The sequence below is a fragment of the Phlebotomus papatasi genome, chromosome 1 (assembly GCF_024763615.1).
Source record: "Phlebotomus papatasi isolate M1 chromosome 1, Ppap_2.1, whole genome shotgun sequence".
Classification (NCBI taxonomy): domain Eukaryota; kingdom Metazoa; phylum Arthropoda; class Insecta; order Diptera; family Psychodidae; genus Phlebotomus; species Phlebotomus papatasi.
The window spans coordinates 96,360,202-96,375,056 of NC_077222.1; the positions used below are offsets into that span (position 1 = coordinate 96,360,202).

Below are 14,855 nucleotides of genomic sequence, written 5' to 3' on the forward strand. Positions count from 1 at the left end.
CATTTTCACAAGGCTTTTTTGGTAAAACTTTCCCTCTGCTAGTTTGACAAAAGCAGAAGAGGCGAATTGGAGACGAAGTGAGTAGACAATATGCAACTCATCAATGCAAATTTTTAAATATTTTACATATTTTACAGGACAAAACAAAAACATTTGTTGCCAAATTCCTTCAGATATCCCAAGATGAATAACGGATTGAAAAGTTTGACAAATCAGACACGAATAGATTCTAATAATTTGTATTAAATATTTTTTGAAAACTGTTTATAAATTATTGAATTATTGCACAAGTTATGTAACGGCCTTTACGACTGATGATTCGGAATTTTCTCGCCGTCTATCCCGATGAGGTCAATTGTGAAGTTGGCGGTAGCCGCAGATGACAAAAGAGAAATAAACTTATTTTGTTACTTTTGGTTACTTTTAATATGTAGGGGAGACCGGGGAGGTTTGGGACAGATTCAGTGTGGGACAAGGCGATTTTTTCATTAATTTTTGAAATAAATGGGATTTAACCACTACTCAATCGTAGGCAATATTAAGATGTATTTTGACTAAATGAATGGATATCCTCAGTTATATTGTTTTAATTCTATGAACACTTTCTTAAAAATTGATAAAAATTGTATTTTTTGATTTCTCAGTTTTGCTTTTTGTATTTTATATCAGCGATATAAATTCAAAACTTTTTTATTTCATTAGCTAGCAGTATAATCGGGGAACACATTGTTGTAAAAGTTTCCGTGATCATACACTCTTGTTTTTTACTTAAAGTTTTTAAATACCAAAACTACCCACGGGGATGTTTGGCACACCTGAAAAGGGATGAATGGGACGTTGATTTTCGACAAGATTATAGGTGGCGTGCAATTTTTTATTGTCAAAGTGGAGAGTAATGCCCAGTTTTTACTGAAAATTTCCCTCTTGTGCAAAGTTTATCAGTGGAGCAGATTTCTCTAAATACAGGGACAATTAAACCATCAATGTCTTGGGAATCAAAATTTATTCTCCAAAGGATATTCGACCTTTGCTCAATACCGTTAAAAACTATTTTCTCGAAAATTTATCGAGCAATATCCTCTACAATTCTCACAAGTTTTTCAGAAAGGGCAAGACGAAAGCTTTTTCAGAGAATTAAGGAAAAAACGGAAAAAACAGGTAAGATGCAGTTGTCGTGAAATCAAACAGGAATCCGCCAATGAGTTCAAAACTAAATGTGTCAAAAGAATCTACTCGCCTAAGGAATTTGATGATGATGATTCCAATATTTAGAATATAAAAGCAAAGAAATCTAGGATAGTAAAGAAGAAGAAAATACATTAAATAAGTGATTGACAATAAATCAACCTACTGTACAAATTAAATTGATATTAATTTCTAAGTATGAAATAAAAAATTAAACATTTTTATTTCGATTAGAAATATTTTTATTCTAGTATTTTAACTTAATTAATGTGCTCCAATAATGCAAATTATGCGGGAAAAAATGCGTCCCAAACATCCTCTTTTGCGTCCCATACTACCCCAAATCGGGGAGGTTTGGGACAAAGCGTCAAGTTAAATGTTTTATTTTCTCCAAGAAAATTCAGCTGTTTTTTACGTTCTATCGGTACTTTTTGTAAAGTCAATACCCATAAAATATCCTATAGACCGCATGAAATTGTAATACATTATCGTGATTTTTTGGAATACTGTCTCAAAGTCAAAACATGAAAAAGTGTCCCAAACCTCCCCGGTCTCCCCTATTTAAATTCTCTTGAAACATTTTGCCCCATGTTCTTAATCTGCAATGAGTAAATGGCGTCACTTTATTTAAATTATTTTAAATTATTTTCTTTAACATTCTTTAAAAATTATTTAAATTCACTTTATGGTGGCCAGATTTCTGCAGCTGAAGTGCTCAAGTTCTTTCAAGAAGCTGGAATCTAGGGCGTGTGCACATTATAATTTTTTCCAAGAAAAATGTTTCAAAAACAAAAACTACATTTATATCAAGAAACAGAAAAATATTTTTTAAAACTTTACTTCATTGTAGATTAGCTTTTTTAACTATATAAAATTAATTTGATCTCTAAATTGTCGGAAAATGGTTTTTGTTTTTGGAACACCGGTATCTCACTAGTTCTTAAAGGGTAAAGGGGTTACGTGAATCGCAAAACCCCACTAAAAAACAATATTTGTGGTAGTGACGGTTACTTATAGTAGATTCATCCAAGAGCCAAAAAACAAAATAATTCTCTGTTATCCTAAAAGTTGAACTCGTTCTTGAACACAGAATTTTTTGAAGATTAAATTTGAAGTTTTTGAAGATTTTTTTTTGTAAATAACTTTTTTGTGCGTTGACTCTAATTTTTGTCTTGTGAAACAAGTTTTGATAATAAAAAGAAAATTCTTCATTCAACTGCGAAATTACTCTATGATGTATGCAAAATTTCAATGAAATCAGAGCATTACTTGTAGTTTTCAAAAATCTTGATTTTATTTCAAAAAAACAAAAAAGTTGGACAACTCATAGCAACAGATTCCAAATGTTCTATCTCCTAGACTTTTATTCCGAATGACTTAACTTTTTCAGAAAATAATCTTCAAACGTTGTAGTATTATGCAAAATCAGATACTTATCCTTTTACAATTGTGAGACTCATGTAATCTCTTAATAAATTCCGTGCAGTAAAAGCTTATATTAGAACTAGAGTGGATACCCCGAATTATGCCACTTACCTCATTTGATTCCAACTTGACGAAAATATTTTTTTTAATACTATATTTCATAATTCTTAAATATCGTAATATTGAAAAAGATGCCATTTTATTTAAGGTTTCATCAATTGGGGTACTGGCATCATTTGGGATATCCACTCTACTCAAACCACCCAACGGAATAGGGGAAGGCTTTCAGACACGCACATACTCTGACTTGGAACACTTCGTATTTTTCTATATTCTTTTAATGAACCTGCCCTAATGTTTTCAGGAAATGTGTTATGGCGTCTACATACTAGAACTAGAAGCAATATTTGTCAAGATTTACCCTTTTAAAAAAATTTGATGTTTCTGCTTACAGTGATAGAGTAAATTTTCTTTAAAAAAAAGCTTTTTTTTAAATTGCTCCTAGAGTGTAGGCGTTTTTACTTAAAAATCGCTATTAAAATATATTGCCATAGACGCTATAGATATGTCGAATTCATTAAAGGAATATGGGTAAAATAAAGTGTTCGAATCCAGTGTGTGTGCGAAACCTGAAAGCCTTCAACCGGCTTCAGACCAGAGGTTAAGTCCAGTTCCCGAGGATCTCAAAACCTTTAACAGCAATCGATTTCAATAATTTTTCAGAATCATTCAGGTCATTTTGTAGCAAGGATTGCTACAGATCCACACCAGAACATGCTAGAGCACCCTTCATCGTAGCCTTCCGCAGATAGAGCCCCATATTGTCCAATCCAAAAAAGTCCCGAATCCAGCGAACTAATCGCTTCACTGGTGAAGACCGACTGACGAGCAGATTCGATTGTGTCTTCGGAATAACTCGTCGAGCACTCACAAACCCATCTAGCGCAAATATAGCGATATCGTAACTTGAAGTTCGCCGCCGTTATAGCACCGCTGAAGTTACCACCCCAGCTGAACAGTGATTGATTGCGTTGGCTTAGAAGAATCTTCATCAGGACGGACTTTCTCCCTCCAACTCCTCAAGGCTCAACAATCCTACTAGAATTTACCTTTAATAATCCAATTAGTAGTCAAAATTTTCCAAATAATCTTGACCGATAAGAAATTAGACAATTTAAGCCATATGGCTAAACCTAGTTCTGAAGCTTCCCCTAGCTAATTATATGGAGAGCAAAATATTTTCTTATGCACTCTCAACAATCAAATAGGCAAATCTTTTCTGCAGTTATTTTCCTACACTTTTGTGTATTATGCAAAATGATCAATACCATTGATAATTGACTATTACATGGGATATGCGATGAAGTTTCTGAAAATGAAGCGGCTTATTTATTCACGAACTGCGTGACCTCATCATCAAAGGCAGTGCGTATTTAAACTTTGAACTTAAACACTTGATAACTGCACGGATGATTAAATAAACAAATGAGTGAGAGTCCCATTTTTCAAATTGATTATAAGTTCCCCTATTCCCTCATTTGAATCAAAATGTTGATTGTTGACTCATTTAAAGTTGACCATCACTTAGTATCAATTGAAGTGGCAATATGACGAGTTTTTAAAACATTTACAAACAATCTCTTCTTTCTCTCTTTTAAGTTTTCCTTCTTAGCTCAGTATTCAGTTGAAAGTGAAGCCGGAAAGACGTTTTAGCTTTATAATTCTCTTGTGTACTGAAAAATTTTGAATTTTTTATAGACTGTTAACAGAAACTAAAGTGCCAATATAGTTCTAAGACATTTTTTTTTTGTGCGGAAAGATGAAGCATATCCTAGTGTGGTCAATTGTGATTTTTGCACTTGCGTGTGTAAAACCCCTAAATGGGGACAGTATCTTTGGTTTTTGGTCACGCATAATGCCGACTGATTCTTCTATGGAAGCTACAGCTGAACCCTCAAAATCTTCAAGGGAGAACTTCGCAGCATTTGAATCCTTTGAGACCATTTCAACGGAATCTGTGGGACAAATCAGTGAGATTAGTAATATTTGGAATCCTCTGTCATGGTTCCAATCCAATGAACCCGAAAAGCCGCTGCCCTTCAATTTGGATTCTGAATTGGGGACAGTAAGTGTATCAACGAAGCACTACATACTACACATATGTACATACAACTTTGCAAAGTCAAGTTCATAAAACTAATCAATATATGAGAATCGTCGTTTTATCCACCCTTTATATACACCCTCCACACTGTCTCATACTCAGCATGATTATTCCCTCAAGTCTATGTTAAATAACGTAACACAAGTTCCAAATTGTCATGCCCTTATAATGAAAGTTTAATTACTTCTCATTCTTTATGCTACACATAAAAAAGCTGCAGTTATAAAAAAAATTATGTAGAGCAGTAAAATGTCATCCAAAATTCGTCTAGACAGCAGACAGTCATGGTTTGGTTCAACAGAATTTTTTTTCGTAAATTTAATAAAGGAAACCCGTATCATGCAGAAAAAGACAAAATTAATTAGATTAATCGTTGAGAGGGAAATTCAAAGTTCATTTTTTGGGGGAAATTGTGAGTAGCTGACTAGTCACAAAAATGCTGATTTGCAGTAAATGCCTAAATGGCAAACAAATTTGAAAAAAGCGAGACAGTTCATGAGGGTATCACAGAGTTCCGTATTGCTATCAAATCAACATTCTCTTCAGTAGCCCCAATCTCGCGCTTTTCCCCAGAAGAAAGATAAAGAGTTTCGTGATTTATTTATGAGAACTCTCATTAATCTCATACTTTTTTATAATTTCACCAAAACAAGAGCTAAACTCAATAGACTTGCAGATAAATGGGATATTTGTCATTTTGCCAAAGTTCTCTTTAATATTCTTTGTTGCAAAACCGTACGTTGAAGTAATTAACTTAACAGGTAGGGTGGTGTCACCACTTCTCGCCAGTGACCCACTTCTCGCCACCTATAGTTAAATCGAAAAAAAAATCATATAATACGTGTAATAAAAAGGATATCAGGAATAAAAAGTAACGCTGAATATATTTTTTTAATAATATTGTCCAAAATAATTCAGTTTGGACCTTTTCAAGTAGGTGAGGAGAAGTGGTTATTTTTGAATTTTTAATAAAAATATATTTTTTAAGTAATCCACTGTTAAATTGAGAGACTATTAGTTTGATATATCTATAGATAACATATCTCTAAGAAACTTTGTGTCAAATTTAAGTTACTTTATAATAAGGGTTTAAAAATTATAATTAAATTAATTTCAGTTTTTCCTAAAAGTGGCGATAAGTGGTTACTCCACCCTAGTGGGGCATTTTACGAACCTTACTCACCAGCTAATAGAAAATAATAAGTTTTTTAACTTCATCATAAAGATTCTATGAGAACTTAGATTCGATGAGTAATCGTGTTCACCGTAAGGATAATTTTTTTTTCAAAAGAGTTTTTGATAAGATGAAAAAAAAATAAAAGAAAATATGCTTTTTTAGTTTTTAAACCAACGCCATCCCTTAATCTTAGCTGTAACGACTATAGGATTATCGAATTTGCAAGTTAACTTATAATGCTCTTATTAGGGGAAAGAGAGCTACCTTCGGACTTCGGACGACTCAAGCTTCGGACAACTCAATTTTTTCTATGTTTCTTATGGAATTGACCCATAGCTATTTTCAGGAAATTTGAGGCATTGGACTAGGTATTAAAATATACCATTATAATGGGTCAAATTCATTAAAAACATATTAAAAAATGAATTGTTCGATGGTTGTATCATCTGGTAGCGCGATTTCCCCTACAATCTGTCATGTGCAACAAAGAATCTTACCAATTGCTAAAAAGAACACATATATAAAATCTAAATAGTTTATGTGTCTTTTTCTATTTAGACTCTAACAAAACCTACGATTTACTCTTCTAAATATATTTATTAAATATTAATAATGTCGTGAAGGCAATGAGCTTACAATATAAATGAAAATACCTAATGTTGTTACTGTTTTACATTAATTAAATAAACAAAGTGTACCACTTGAATGACCATAATACTTTTTTCATTATCAAACTTCAATGTAATACACAAAATAAAATTATTCATCAGTAGAGTTAATTTTAAACTTTAAATGGAATTAGGATGACAATAAATAAACCTTAAAATACGATTAGGAAGTGTGATAAGTCAATTATTTTTATATTTTTCTGGTTTTTCTCTGAATCAAAATAGAATATACATAAAGGACAATCGTCAAAAGTGGTCTGTGGTGTGTTCACGAATGAGATCTATAGAATTCGATAGGCATTTGTAAAGGTAACAAATTTTGCTCCGCAGCAAAGTTCTAAACCGTGGATGAAAAGCTGAATACATAACATGCGTAGGACGATGATGGCTAGAAGTCAAAACTTTAAACCTCATATATCATAGATTTATTAACCGAATTGAATCAATATATACTCAATCGAAAGAATAAGAAAAGTTTTAAATAAAATGAAAAGAAACTATTCAATCGATCTTAATTCGTAAGATCCATCGTCATCAATATTTTCTCCCTGATATTTCAGGAAAAATTAATGTAGGGGAAAGTGACAATGCTTGATACGATCCAAGCTTGATAATAACTATTTTTTTCCTATGTTAATTAATAGTTTTGGCTCATCGCAATATATTTCAATAGTTGGTGCTAAGCCTCACATTTCCTAAAAAAATTAGGATCCTAGCTCTTTTTTCCTAGTTTCAGGAAGCAAAAATCAAAAATAGGCCAAAAACTGTAATTTCGTTACATTAATTAATGTCGCTGTACAGGAAAACTACTATCATAGGCACATAGAGGGTCCATCAGTACTAATATTTATCTAAAAATATTTTTAATTGGTGGACTCTGTTTTTGTGGGTGGTAACAAATTCATAAATTCTACTTGTGTCCATCATATATTTTAAGAAGGGTCCATGAATGATAATTTTAATGTGGCAACTATATCATTAGATGTGATTATTTCATAATTACACATATTGCAATCCGCCAATTTTATTGACAATTGACATAATCTTCAACCCTGTTGCCTGAATTTTAAGGTTGCAGAATGACATTTTCATGGACTCAAAGTGAAAAAGCGGTTTTCACTAGCGGCCTAATGTCATAAAAACATGGCTTAGAAAAATTACATAAAAGTGATTTTAAAACTAATAACCAGTCATATAAACGATTTAAGCAGATAGATTAGAGATCCGTCTAAATATTGATGTGCAATTTTTTGTATCCGGTGATTTTTTTGCAGTGAAAATGGGCCTCCGAATTCTCGAATCAATTATTATACAGGAAGGCCCCGGACCCAACTTGTATAAAAATCGCTACTGAATTTCCATTTTCTTCTTAAGGAAAATCTAAGGATTTCCAGGAACTATTTGAGGTTGGATTATGAACCTAATAAGTGAGACATTTTTTTTGTCATAGTGCAAGAATCGCTTCGGTTTGTGTGTTAATCAGAAAATAATCACAAACCTTGGACATCATTTTACAGTATCAAGCATGGTCACTTTCCCCTAAAACTTTATAATATGAAAATTAATTTTATTAATAAATTATAGTTAAAAATAAAATTATTAACTTTAAATTGGTCAAAAATAAATACCCCAGCGTTAAATTTGTTGAGTGGAATTATACTTATTTCCAGCCTCAAAAAATTCTATTAGAATTTTAAAAATGCTTAGAATGAAAAATCAAAATGCTGATTTAAATGTTGGCATGAAAGGATATTATAGTATGCATCCTTTAAACAAATGATGCATAATTTTTTTCGGGACTTCTTTTTTGTTAAGTTTCTTTAAGGAATAGGGTAAATAAGCTAATTCAAAATCTACTCTAAATGGAAATTTTTCGCTATTGCAAATGGAAACGTCATTGTTTTCATGATAAATACAGTACTAAACTATTATATTTATATATTTTCTATACCACAGATTCAGAATTTAGTTAATTTTGCTCCAAATAAATCAAAAATTCATTCATATTCATAACTTTTAATTTGTTAATTTCTCAGAAAAATTGAAAGTGTACCTTTTCACCATTGAATTTTTCATCGATCGACAATGTTTTCCAATGAAAAACACAATAAATTGAATGTTGCTTATTCATTTTGTTTAACATTTATGTCATATTTCTGGCTAATTTTATTTAAATTAAGTGCTAATCTTTATTACTAACGGTACGTGAAGTTTTCAAATAAAATAATTACCTATTTCATGAACAAAAAGGGTTTTCTGAAGTGTCTGCAAATGCTTCAATAGGAAACCCGGGAAATATGACTTTTGTGGAGAGATTTTCTTATTGTTTTAGATGGGAAAAACGAAAAGACCAGGAATAAAACCAAATCCTGCACTCAGGAGCAACTCAACAAGATTTTTGAAGCCTTTCATCGCGGTTTCACTTACACTGTTTGTCTCCAATTAGAAAATTTCCCTTGTCTCCATTTGGATTAATATGTTTCCAATAACAGCATTTTACACTCGCGTATTTTTCTTGTGTTTAAGAAGTTTTCAAATTACATCTAAAGAATTTTCACTAAACAGTAACCTTCTATAGAAGAGTCAAGAAGCAAATTTGTGTAAATCTCCTCAGAAAAATATGAACTTAATGTGTTGAGTCTTCTGTCAAAGTTAAAGCATTGGAAATGGTTTTAAATTAGGACATTTACCCTATGGGGTGGAATTATCTTATTTACATCACCGTATCAATTCATTGATATTTCTGAAATAAAGCATAATACATACCGCTAGATGAACCAAGTTACCCAAAATATAATTTTCAAAATAGGTTGTCAAGTTAGTTTATAAAAACCGAGTTTAAACCGATTTAGAATGGATTTTCAAAAAGATATTGTTCAAAAAATAGCTCTAGAACACGTTCTTATGTATTTAAAACAAAAATATGAAAATATTTTTCCTAAGTCCGAAACACCTTTCAAGGGTCATCACAAGGGTCATCATCTATAAATTTTTTACTCTTAAAGAGCTAAGAATGAATAAAATACTGACTGACAAGAAAATTACAAAAATATCTCTTTTGTATTGGCAAAAAGAATAAATTACAATTGAAATGTTTCATTTTAGGAGATTAAATCATGTCGAATTCTTCTGTATTTCGAATTTACTTTTTAGCAAATAAATTCATTTTTAAATTATTCAAAAGATTTCGCTTTAGGTCTTCGACAGTGACAGATAATCTCTATAATAATTATTATTATTGTAGCATTGTAGCTTTTAAAAATCAAAAATTTTGGAAATATTGGAGTTATTTGGAATTTGGAGTCGAATCTTAGAATTTTGAAATGTGTTCACTGTTTTAGATGAGCATAAGAAAGGATCACGAAGAGGTACTCCAAAGGGCTTGTACACTTCATGATGTTCCTTTTCTCTTTTGCTAATCTAAAATACTGAAGAAATCTCAAAATTCCCATTTAGGCTCGATTCCAAAATTACTCCACTATACCCTTACGTGTGCTTCCAGAACGATAAATTGTTGATTTCAATATTTTTCCAAAATTGTCGGGAAAAGTATTTTATTTATATTTACATGGTACAACATTCCGAAAAGGAAAAGGCAAAAGGAAAGGGAGAGTAAATCACGACGCTTTTCAAATAAATTCCAATATTTAATTGGAAAAAATTATAATTAATTGGTTTTCAATTTGATTTAATGCCAGAAAATTGTGCCAGAAAAGTAAAGTGTGTTTTAATCCATAAAAGATTCGAAACTTGGATACTTGCACTGAGAAAAAAAAGAGGGTGCGATTAACTTTTTTTCCTCATAACTTTAACACTTTTTAGGTGTAAAAATATATCAACATTTTTTAATGTTAATTTTACACCTTTTTAAGGGTAAAATTAACATAGAAAGGGTAACCTTAACCCCTAATACATCTAAAAAGGGTAATATTTACACCGATTTCGGATCAATACTACAGGGTAAAATTAACTTTTCCGGAATGTTATTTTAACTTTTTCGGATTTCTCTCAGTGTGGATATAGTACCAGTGTTCTACTTTTCTCAAATCTTCTGGATCCGACAAATCTTCTGGATTGTTTAAACATCTGCAAAAATAATTAGAATTCATTAACCTTCTCAATGTAAATGGCAAATAATGTTAGCTGAGTTTTGAAATTAGAAAGACACAGTAACTTCAACTAACGATCTACTTTGCTCTAAATGCACAAGAATTCTTCATACAAATGTTACATGATACGAATTAAAAATCAGGAAAGTTATACAACATATCTTCATAACCTGTCATGTCCCTTAATTCTGCATTATGGAATGATTGAATAAGAATACTCAGCACAAAGGAATAACAAACATCATTAGGCCTAATTAAATCCAAATAGAGGACAAAATTAAAATGACTGTTTTGCAGGCAGAGATAATACGACGCCACGGTTATCCTTCGGAGGCTCACACAGTTCAGACGGAGGATGGGTACTTGCTGACGATCCATAGGATTCCCTGTGGACGGTCTGGGTGGACAAGTTGCCTGGCACAGGGACGAGGTCGCGTCCGTGCTGTATTCGTCCAACATGGACTTTTGGGGAGTTCGGCTGACTGGGTGCTTAGTGGCCCTGAAAATGGATTAGCCTTTCTATTAGCTGATGTAGGATATGATGTGTGGATAGGGAATGCTCGTGGCAACACTTACTCCAATCGCCACAGTACCCTGAGAAAGGATGATAGCAAATTTTGGAACTTTAGCTGGCATGAAATGGCCAAGTATGACATACCAGCAGCCATTGATTATGTTCTCGAAGTAAAGAGTATGTATACAGAGATGTTTACCCGATGAAAACTATCATGAGCAACTTTTTCCATTAATTCTGCACTCATCTGCCTTTCAGATACAGAAAATCGAAAATACTCCAATGATACAAATCTTAAGATTCACAAAGACGTCCTCTATGTTGGACATTCAATGGGAACCACCATGGCCTTTGCAATGCTCTCAATGCGTCCGGAATATAATAGCAAAGTCAAAGCTATTTTTGCTTTAGCACCGGTTGCATTCATGGCACACGTTAAAAGTCCTTTGAGACTGATTGCACCATTTTCAAAGGATCTCGAGGTTAATCAACCAATCAATTAATTTCGTGTAAAATTATAATTAACAATTTATTTGTTGTTTTTCAGTGGTTAATTAAATTCATGGGAAATGAATTTCTGCCAAAAAACAAAATTATCACGGTAAATATAATAGAAATTTATTATTCCATCATCTATTTATTCTTAATTATTACATTTGAAAAATTCAATTAAATTTAATTAAACACTATAATTAATTTCTAAAAGAGTATTCCATAACAAATATTTGCAAACTCATATTAATTGGGAGAGGATGAATCAGTTTCAAAAAGGTATATGAGTAACTTAGGCAGTTGTGAAAAAGTACAAGTATTAAGGGTAAGTGTGCCAAATTTCGGCATAGTTGCATGCAAGCGTCAAAGTCTCAAGTTTGAAATGTAATATTTTAAATACATATTGATTTTTTTATTCTTTTTTCTGAAAGAGTGTTGCTGGGAACCATGTAAAGAGTTTACTGTCTTTATTTACTCTAAAATCATTCTTAATACATTTTAAAATGAACAAAAATGTAGACATAGCTTTGGTGCCCTATTTCGGCCACCTTCATTCTCGTAGTTCCTTGCCCATCGGGAATTCTTTCAATATCTTTTTCACGTCATCTCGTTTGTCGAAGCTACATTTTTGTTATTCTTTTGCATTGTATAATCTCTAGCAGCTGAATGTTGAAACGAAGAATAACTTCAGTTGAACCTCAGATTAGCGTTAATCTAGAGTTAAAATTAAGCTAGGTTTAAATATTTTTTCGTATGCAGAAACGTGGAATAGTGCTTTGGCGTAAGCTGTTTTTGTCATGCGGCAACCCCATATTTTGGCATTTCTGGCATGCCAGAAAATGTCAATTCGTCAATGTTTTCGCTCGATTTAGCAAGATTCCACGGCTTTTTCTCGTTATTTGGTAATCTCGAACCACCAGACTTGCTAAAAATCCTCTAAAATAAAATAGGAATCAATATTGTGGATGTGAAAGAATGTGCATGTTTTTTGGGTGAAAAAAAGCGCGATTGCCGCGATTCCTACTTCAGTGACGACTCATTGAAGTTGCATATGGTGGATGTTTCTTTTTATTTCAGGCAAAATTGGCTTTTTAAGAAGCTGTAAATAGAGTGAAAGCCTTATTTCTTTTCATTAGATCCACTAAAGTGCAGATTATATCAATTTGATATCATTTAAGAGTATTTTCAGGAAGAATTTACGGATAGATGTGGACAGGCTTATTCCATCTTTAAGCCAAAAATTATACCTCCGAAATCGGGGGTCTAATTTTTGGCTTAAACGTTAATCCACTGTTTAAATTTATCCTATTTCTCGTTCAAACATTAGAAAACGGTGGATCATCCTCGAATTATCTTTATACTTCGATTCAACATTCAGCTGTAGAGTACGTAAAATATAAAAGTTCATGGATATTCGAGGAACAAAAAAGGTGGCCGAAATTGCAATCAGGCCGGAATTTGACACACTTACTCTACGAACTTTTTAGTGGGTTATATGATTAATGAGCATTTCGTAAGTCCCCAGTAGGAATTGACTAACATTTACGAGAAATTTTACGAAATATTCTTTTTTCATTGGTCACCGGTGTCCCAAAAACAAAAAGAATTTTCGACTATAGAAAGTTGCTATTTTGTCTTCTAAATAGTCCAAGAAATTGGCTTTTATTTTTGAAACCCCAGTGTCCCATTCGTCCTTAAAGGGTTAGAAGATAGCATATATGCTAATTATAATTCAACAAAAGTGAATTCAACCAGTATAAATGAAAAACAAACATAGGAAGTAACTAGTCACAAAAAGCTTTTATTAGCTTAGAGTACATTTATTCATTGAATTTCCAAATACTAAATGTTCTCAAAGAGTATACGAAGAGTAGCAGAAAATAGTCTGAGAAGCCCTAAGAATAATTAATTTTTTTTTATGTTTTCTCGGAAAGTTCCTGGCCAAGTATGGATGCGAAATGAACAATGTGGAGCGATATATCTGTGAGAATAGCATATTTGTTCTATGTGGATTCGATACAGCACAGTACAATGCGGTATGTGTGAAGCATTTATTGCTCTTCCTTGAATAACATTGGTAGGATGGTTACAAAAAATAATTGTTTAATCCCACAGAATCTCACTCCAGTCATCTTTGCTCACGCACCCGCTGGAGCTTCGACAAAAACTCTGGTTCACTATGCTCAGGAAATTCATGAGAAGGGTGATTTCAAGTATTTTGATTATGGTCGAAGCGAAAATGAAGCTCTATATGGGCAACCTACTCCACCTCTCTACAATGTAACAAATATATCAGCTCCAGTGGCATTGATTTATGCAACCAATGATTGGCTGGCCGGACCTCAAGTATGTAAAACATGCTGTATTATCTGTTATACTTATTCAATTGATTTGCTGTGATACGGATTTTCCATCAGCCTTTCCACTTTAACTTTTTTCCTATTCCTTTATCTCGTATAAAATTATCTGTGACCGTAACTTGTTTGTCGTTTTTTTTTAAGGATGTGGAGTTGCTCTACAGAAAGTTACCCAACCCTATTGGAATGTTTAAAGTACCCTTTGAGGATTTCAATCATCTGGACTTTATGTGGGGACTGGACGTAAAACGTTTAGTGTACATCAATCTGATGGAAATGATGGAGAAATATCGGTCAACATGAACAAATCGAATTAAAAAAAAATCTCTTTTACTTAATCACAAAACTCTGTGTTATTCCCTTTACAATTAAGTACCCCAGTCCATATAAAAACGAAATTGTAGAATTGTCATTAATAAAAATCCTGCGTATTTTCCAGACTTTGTACAGAAACAAAATTAGGAATTTACTTGGATTCTAATTCTGACATAGGGGAAGGCTTTAAGAATTCACACATACTTTGGGTTTGAACACTACAGGGAGTTCTGCTTTGAAAGAATTTCTCGGGACCGAAAAAAGGCTCGTGAATAACTCCAGTGACACAGTAAAATTGTAATCTGCAGGAGATATCTTTGGAATAAGTTACGGAAACATCGTGAAGTATGTAAGAAATTTTAGGTGCCAATTATTCGGGCTCTTCGGGCTACTTTCAGCACCAACGGATCATAAGAATAAAAAGTGCATTTCAAATTTGCTACAGTAGA

The 14,855-nt window shown here is 32.6% G+C and overlaps 1 protein-coding gene across 1 annotated transcript; it reads left to right on the plus strand.

The window, feature by feature from the left end:
* Window positions 1–4,196: 4,196 nt before the first annotated feature.
* On the plus strand, window positions 4,197–14,549 carry LOC129809905 (lipase 3-like). The gene is made up of 7 exons (XM_055860052.1): window positions 4,197–4,735; window positions 11,026–11,419; window positions 11,501–11,724; window positions 11,790–11,843; window positions 13,669–13,770; window positions 13,850–14,080; window positions 14,236–14,549. Exons 1-7 carry the CDS (start codon window positions 4,430–4,432, stop codon window positions 14,392–14,394), a joined length of 1,470 nt encoding a protein of 489 aa, XP_055716027.1. The 5' UTR covers window positions 4,197–4,429; the 3' UTR covers window positions 14,395–14,549.
* The last annotated feature ends 306 nt before the right edge of the window (window positions 14,550–14,855 follow it).

Coding starts and splice junctions, on each gene's coding strand:
- LOC129809905 (XM_055860052.1), top strand. CDS start 4,430: ATGAAGCATATCCTAGTGTGGTCAATTGTGATTTTTGCACTTGCGTGT. Junction 11,420..11,500: donor TTATGTTCTCGAAGTAAAGA/GTATGTATACAG, acceptor TCTGCCTTTCAG/ATACAGAAAATCGAAAATAC. Junction 14,081..14,235: donor ATTGGCTGGCCGGACCTCAA/GTATGTAAAACA, acceptor TTTTTTTTTAAG/GATGTGGAGTTGCTCTACAG.